The sequence below is a fragment of the Emydura macquarii genome, unplaced genomic scaffold (genome assembly GCF_026122565.2).
Source record: "Emydura macquarii macquarii isolate MOO-44397 ecotype Brisbane River unplaced genomic scaffold, CSIRO-AGI_Emac_v2 contig_1254, whole genome shotgun sequence".
NCBI lineage: Eukaryota > Metazoa > Chordata > Testudines > Chelidae > Emydura > Emydura macquarii.
This window is the reverse complement of record NW_027131391.1, coordinates 8,333,402-8,340,881: the sequence shown is the minus strand read 5'-3', so window position 1 is coordinate 8,340,881 and position 7,480 is coordinate 8,333,402. Positions and strand designations below refer to the sequence as shown.

Genomic DNA, 7,480 nt, shown 5'->3' with positions numbered 1-7,480 from the left:
GACAAAATGTGCTGGAGTTCATCTGGTGTGATTTGTGTGGGTATTTACTGTATGTGTGCATGTGGAGAACAGGGGTGTGTGTGTGTAGTGGCAGTGTATATGTTACATGCTGTGTGCGGGGATCAACAGGGTTATGAAAACGTGTGTGTGAGGAGGTGCTGTGCGGGGGATGCGTGGAGGTGCTGTGTGTGCCATGGAGTGTGTGATGGGACAAGTGTATGTTCTGTGAAGGAGCAAAGGGTGGATTTGTTTGGATGTGTTGGGAGATGAATGTGCGTGTTATGATGTGTGTGGAAGAAAAGTGTGTGTGTGTTATGTTGTGTGGGGATATCAGGGTATGTGCTGTGTGTGGGTATGTGGGTGTGCTATGAGTGTTTGTGTTGTGTGTGGGTGTATGAATCCCCAGGTTGTGTGTATAACACCTCCATAGCAGAGTGTGTGTGTGTGTGTAACACCCATGGCAGAGTGTGTGTGTGTGTGTGTAACACCGCCATGGCAGGGTGTTTGAGTGTGTAACTCTCATGGCAGAGTGTGTGTGTGTAACACCCCCATGGCAGGGTATCTGTGTGTGTAACACCCCCATGGCAGGGTGTTTGTGTGTGTGACTCCCATGGCAGAGTGTGTGTGTGTGTGACTCCCATGGCAGTGTGTGTGTGTGTGGGTCCCTGCTGTGTGTGTGCATTCCAAAGGCACTATGGTATTCTGAGATTCAGGGACAAAGGTTCCGCCCCCTCCACCCCATAGCAGGGGCCCTCCAGACTGCGAGGGGGCTCCTGCCAATGCCCAGAGATCACCCCAAACTCCCTGGGGGAATTTTAAGTCAGGGCACCAGCACCTCAGTGATGCATAGGAGAACCGGGGTATGTGGTGTGTATGTGTATAGAGGGTAAGGTGTGTGGGAGTGAGTGTGTGTGGTGTTGGTCTGTGAGTGAATGTGATGTGTTGTGGGGGGGAAGAATAAGGTTTGTGGGGGTGACTGTGTGTTGAGTGAGTGCATGTGGCCTGTGTGTTGTTTGTGAGGGAATGAGTATGCTGTTGTCACTGGGGTGTGCGTACGTGTGCTGTTGTTGTCGGTTTGTGTTTGCACGCTGTTGTTGCTGGAGGCTGTATGGGTGTGCTCTTGTGTGTGCACACATGCTATTGTTGCAGGATATGTGTATGTGCACATCGGTTGCTAGTGTGTGTGTATGTGCAGTTATTGGTGTGAATACGTGCACAGTTGTTGCTGGGATGTGCGTGTGTACTGTTGTTGCTGTGATGTGTATGTGCATGCACACGTGCTGTTGTTGCAGGTGTGTGTGTGCTGCTGTTGTTGCTGGGGGTGGTGGTGGTTCCGTGGGCGCTGAATGGGGTTTTCTCTCCCTGCCGCCGGCCCATCGCTTCACTCCGCAGTGTCCGGTTTGGAGCCATCCCACTCGCCCCCCAGCCCGGCCCGAGCACACAGGAGCCCCCCCCCCCTTCTGTCTGTTCAGTGCTGTGCTGGGCGGGGCAGCTGGGATCGGACGGGAGGGGGCGGGCTGTGCCTGGCGCAGGATCCTGGACCAGGGAGGGGTGTGGCTGGGATTCTGGACCGGGGGCTGGGGTATGCCTGGGACTGGGGGGGGGGCCCCGGGATTCTGTAGGGGGCGGAGTATGCGGGGTTCCGGACGGGGGCTGGGGACGTGTGCCTGGGCGGAGGGGGCTGCGATTCGCGGGGGGGTGGTGCCGGGGGGAGTTTCTGGAGGGGGGGGTGCGCCTAGGGCCCGGGGGCAGGACGCCGGGGTGGGGCCGGGCCGGGCCGGCGGAGCGGGGCGGTGGGTGGGTCTCCGGCCGCGCCGCGGGGCAGGGGCAGGGCAGCGGCGGGCGCTCCCTTTATAGGCGGCGGGCGGCGGCGGCGGCGGGGCGCAGAGCCGAGTCCGGGCCATGGAGTACGCGGCCGGCCCCGGGGACGAGCCCTACGACTACTACGGGGACGGGGAGGGGAACGAGAGCGGGCCGGGCGCGCAGTGCGAGTGGCCGGCCGACTGGGAGGTCTCCTTCTCGCTGCTGCCGGTCCTCTACATGCTGGTCTTCGTGCTGGGGCTGTCGGGCAACGGCCTGGTCATCTTCACCGTCTGGCGGGGCCCGCGGGCCAAGCGCCGGGCCGCCGACACCTACATCGGCCACCTGGCGCTGGCCGACCTGGCCTTCGTGGTCACGCTGCCGCTCTGGGCCGCCTACACGGCGCTGCGCTTCCACTGGCCCTTCGGCTCGGCGCTGTGCAAACTCAGCAGCTACCTGGTGCTGCTCAACATGTTCGCCTCCGCCTTCTGCCTGGCCTGCCTCAGCTTCGAGCGCTACCTGGCCGTGGCCCGCCCGCTGCCCCGCGGCCGACCCGTGCGCCCGGGCGCCTCGCCGGCTTCGCTGCTGCCGCTGGCCGGCCTCTGGCTGCTGGCCGGGCTGCTGGCCCTGCCCGCCCTGCTGCTGCGCGACACGCAGCTCAGCCCGCCGGACAACCTGACGGTCTGCGATCTGGACCTGAGCGGCCTGGCCGGCCCGCGGGCCGAGCGCTACTGGCTGGGCGCGCTCAGCCTGGCCACCAGCGCGCTGGGCTTCGCGCTGCCGCTGCTGCTCATGACGCTCTGCTACTGCGGCATCGGCGCCGCCGTCAGCCGCCACTTCGCGCAGCTGCGCAAGGAGCAGGCCAAGCGGCGCCGGCTGCTGCGCGTCATCGTCACGCTGGTGGTGGTCTTCGCGCTCTGCTGGCTGCCCTTCCACCTGCTCAAGAGCCTCTACGTGCTCAGCGGCCTGGGCCTGCTGGACCTGCCCTGCGCCTTCCTGGGCCTGGTGGTGCTGCTGCACCCCTACGCCACCTGCCTGGCCTACGTCAACAGCTGCCTCAACCCCTTCCTCTACGCCTTCTTCGACCTGCGCTTCCGCGCCCGCGCCTTGCTGCTGCTGGGTTTGCGCCGGGCGCTGCGCGGGCCCCGGCCCGGCCCCGAACCGGGCCCCGGCCCCGGCCCCGGCCTGGCCGGTTCCGTCTCCTCCACGCTCAGCGGCCAGACGCAGAAATCCGAGATCCACTCCCTGGCCACCAAGGTGTAAAGCCCGGGCCGGGCGGCGCGCAAAAGCAGCGCAGCGCTGCGCCGCCACGGACGCACTGAGCCCGGCGGGCGGACGCTGGGGGAGGGGGCCGCTCCTCCTCCGAGGGGGACCGCGGGGGGCGGCGGGGTCACTAGGGCGCAGAGCCCGCGGCAGCAGCAGCCCTGGATTCCGCTTCGCCTGCGCGGGGGGCTGCGGGACGGGACGCGCCGGGTTCCCCCCGCCGGGCGCCGCGATCTCCCCGCCGCTCCGATTAGCGCCCGGCCGGGCTCCGCTGGGCAGGTCCCTGCGGGCGGCGCCCTCCGTGTAAACCAATAAAATCGTTTTCAGGAACTCCGCCGCGCCGGTCGGACTCCCCAGCCGCGCCGGGTCCGGTTCGGGCTGCGAGTGTCCCCAGCCGGGGTCCGGTCCGGTTCGGGCTGCGAGTGCTGCGGGCGGGGTCCGGTCCGGTTCGGGCTGCGAGTGCTGGGTCCGGGCCCGGGCGGGGTCCGGTCCGGGAGCCCTGTGCTGGGTCTGTTCAGAAGAGGCCGGCTCCGCGCGCAATAACGGGGCACCCGGCTCCCTGGGCAGAGATTCCCCCTCCGGGGGCGCAGCGAGGTGGGCTCCGGGCTGATCCCCTCCACTAGAAGCCGCGGAACCGGCCGAGGGAGGGGAGCGGGGTCCGGTCCCGGGCGGCTCAAGGGCGGGTGCGGGGCAGAACTGCTCCTGCCACTGCCGCCAGCCCTGGAGCCCTCTCCCCAGTCCTCCCCCCCCCCCCCAGCGCACCCTGCCCCCTTTTTTCCTGGGCATCCCCCGCCTCCCACCTCTGCCGGGCCCCTCTCTGCCGCAGGGACCGGTCCTGCAAGAGGGAGCTTTGGGGCAGGCAGCTGCCTGGCCGCCTGCGGTGCCCCTCTTCTGGGGTGGCTCAATCCCCCCAACATCCCTCCCTCCCTACAGAAGGTAGGCGCAGATCCCCAGCCAGCGCCCTGCCCGTCCTGCTGACCGCACTCCTACAAAGTGTAGCAGAGAAAGGGGGCAGCCGAGGACACCAGCCGTGATCGGAGGGAAGCTCCACTGGGGCAGATGGGACGCTGGGGCTGGGAAGATGGCACAAAGCAATGGCGGGGCAGGGAAGGCAGAGGGGCAGGGGCTGCTATTCTCATCCAGGGAGGCGGCAGGAGTGGAAGGGGAGCAAACAGCCGCACAGCTAACCTGGGGAACTCTCTGCCACAAGGTGCAGCTGAGGCCCAGGGCTTAGCAGGAGACGTAACAGGAGTGGGCATTTACACGGCTAAGACCTGTATCGGGGTACTTACGCCAGCCAGAGTACAGCGAACAGCTGCCCGTAAAGGCACAAGCCAACTCCTGCCTGCCTGGAGTTGGAGTGGTCACAGGAGGCAACCTCCGAGGCAGGCGGTGCCGGCCCGTGTCAGAGACAGGCCCTGGGCTCGCTGGCCGGGTCTGAGCTCATCTAGCAATTCCTGTGTCTCTGTGTGCTGAGGTGCCATTAAACAGTCCCACCTTCCCGGCTACGCTGTGCACAGTGTGCTTTGCCTCTCTCCAGAGTGGGGACCACCACGAGCCCTGGGCTAAAGGTAAGGGCTGCGGGTGGTTTATACCTGCACAGATGCCATGTGTCACTGTCCCCCCTCCCCCAGAGGCTGCTCTGCTGAGCTTTGGGCGCGTTGCTCTGGAGCGGTAAATGCGCACAGAGAAGAGACACTGGAACACAAGGCCAGATTCTGCCCTTAGCGAGGCTGGATTCAGAGTAACGCCACCGAGGTCGCTAACTAGATTTACAGCAGTGTGACAGAGAGCGGAATCTGGCTTTCAAATGCCCCTCTAGCTCTTCTGGAGGGCAGGGGGAGAAGAAAGAAACTGGGATTGTACCGCTGCTAATGATCACTGCGTGCGCACGGACGCAGACACGCGCACAAATTCTGCTAATGATCACTGCGTGCGCACGGACGCAGACACACGCACGAATTCTGCTAATGATCACTGCGTGCGCACGGACGCAGACACACGCACGAATTCTGGCCGTCTCTGACACTAGTGCAAGGATCCACCTCCAACCAGATTCCTCTGCATGCCCGTGTCCCACTGGATGAGCAGTGTGCGGGAGGCAGCAGGCTCCCTGCTTACCAGGAACCCATCTTCAGGGTGGGAGAAGGGCCCTGCATTTGCTCAGAGCCCATCCTCAGGGACATGGGCAGCAGCACCGGGCACGGGCAGGGCTGACCACACCCGTGCTCACGGGGAGATCAGCCGGGAGGACCTGGGGCTGTACAAAGGACTGAGCTGGGGGTAAGGAGGCCCGGGGAAGGTTAAGAGGGTGGGGCGAGGGTCCTAAATAATGGGAAAAGGCCACGGGGTCGGGAAGAGAAGGCGATCCAGTGAAGGCAAGGAAGGTCTGGGTGTCGGTGGCTCTGGAAAGGGGAGGAGGAGGTGTGTAGGAGGAAGATGTGGGCAAGCACCCAGGGGTGGGGGGAGATCTAGGAGGCCTAAAGATGGGAACAGGGGGTGTTTCTGACACTGAAGGATGCAGTGCAGCTCCAGGGTTGAGAGAAGAGATGGGCGGGAGATGGAGCATGTGCTGGCCCCTCCTGCCCAGGGAAGTACTACAGAAGTGTTCATTTTTGTGGCTCAGCAGGAGTGACCCCTTCCCAAACCCGAGAGTCCCAGTCCCTTCCATTGTCACCACCCTACCCAACGGCAGGCTGACAATGCACCGGGCAAGCGAGCCCTGAGCTCGCTCAGAGCCATGCGGAGACTGCTGAGGACTTCTCAGCCCAATACGTCCCTCTCACAGCTCTCCTCCCGGTGCGGGATTAACATTCATGCAGGGTTGGGAGAGGCCAGGCTCAGGCAAAAGCACACACACGGGTGTACGGAGCAGCAGTTCTTATCCATAACAACATGCCGACCTGCAATGGGACCCTACAAACTGGCAACGTGTACTCGGGGCCAGCGCCTCGCTCCGGGCTGCCCTAGAATGTGCTCCGCTCCTTCAAGCACGCAGAGGTGCGCAGTAGTGCCTTCGCCTCTGGCCCCAGGCAGACCCCTTCTCCTCTCTCCCAATCCCAGCTCTGTTCCCTTCGGCAGAGTCCCATACTCCGGTTCCTTGCCAAGGGGAATGCCCTTCTCCCCCAGTCCCTTGGCTTTCTTGTTTCTGGGAAGCCCGTGAGTGACTGTCCTTCCCCTTTCCTCTGGCTCTGGGGAGTCCCAGTTCTGTCTACTTTGCTGCAGAGACGCCTGTTCTCCGCTCCCATCTCTCTGCCTTTGCCTTTGGGTTAACTCTGTGCTCTGCAGCCTGGCCGCTCCCTGGAGCCACCTGACCTGTGCCTTTACTGCCCCAGATGGAGACCTGGGCGCCTTTTGTACCTGACTAGTCCTGGGCGAAGGCTGCGCCGTGATGCACTTTCTTGAGGCCGTGGGAGGAATGATCATGCTGCTTCTCCTACACCTTCCCCTCTGAGAACGTGTTGTAGCCAAACGCCCTGGGGCCTGCCAGGGGTGCCAGGATGAAAGCCAGGGGCCAATCGCTCTGGTATCCCCCCTATTATCCAGTATCAACCCCCTCCTCCATAGACAGCTCAGCATCCCCTTCTCCCTCCCCTGCCCCCAGGCAGCCTGGTACCCCCTCCACTTCCCTCTAGATCAGATCAATGGACACAACCAGTGGTATCTGCGACTCGAGATCAGACCCATAGGCCCATCTACCCCGGTCTCAGGCCTTAGTTGGCATGTTGTCCTGGATCAGCTGGTGGGGATGAACTGGGTATCAGAACCCCCAGCCTGTCAGAACCAAGGACTGAATCTCTAGGAGCAGTGAACTCGGGGGGTCTGCAGAGAGAGGGATAGAGGGGGGTGTAGTAAGATGCCTGTTGCTCCTGTAGGACTCCTGGGTTCTACCCCCGACTCTGGAAGGGGAGTGGGGTCTGACGGGTTAAAGCAGGGAGAGCTGGGAGTGAGGACTCCTGAGGTCTAGTCCCAGCCATCTCCCCCCGCGTGGGATGCCCTGGCTCAGTGGCATCAAGTCTCATGTCCTGCAGTTTGGGCCCAGCGCGCCTCATCTGCAGCCTGGGCTGCCCAGAGCTTCATTCCAGCCCATGTCCGGCTATGCCTGGCGTGTCCCTTCCCCTTGGGGGCTTGCCCCCACCCTCTGGCCTGCAGAGTCACGGCCCCCCCACCCGTCCCCACTCCCATACCATCGCTTAGCCCCATGGCTCCATCTGGCGCCTGCCCCTGGCCTGGTTACTGTGCTAGCCCCTCGCAGCCTGGGAAGAGTCGGGGGGGGGGGGGAGTTCACACATGGAAGCGAAAGAGGGCGCCCCTCGCCCCTCCCTGCTCGCCTCAAAGGGAGGGCGGCCTGGGAAACGCCAACAGGAGCAATTTGCGACCATTTAAAAGAGCGTTAGAGCTCCATTAGCGGGAGACC

At 63.7% G+C, this 7,480-nt stretch overlaps 1 protein-coding gene across 1 annotated transcript; it reads left to right on the top strand.

Moving 5' to 3' along the window:
• The first annotated feature begins 1,751 nt into the window (after window positions 1-1,751).
• LOC137154574 (apelin receptor-like) lies at window positions 1,752-3,147 on the top strand. The gene has a single exon (XM_067550300.1). The coding sequence runs from the start codon at window positions 1,903-1,905 to the stop codon at window positions 3,061-3,063; it is 1,161 nt and encodes a 386-aa protein (XP_067406401.1). The 5' UTR covers window positions 1,752-1,902; the 3' UTR covers window positions 3,064-3,147.
• The last annotated feature ends 4,333 nt before the right edge of the window (window positions 3,148-7,480 follow it).

Coding starts and splice junctions, on each gene's coding strand:
- LOC137154574 (XM_067550300.1), top strand. CDS start 1,903: ATGGAGTACGCGGCCGGCCCCGGGGACGAGCCCTACGACTACTACGGG.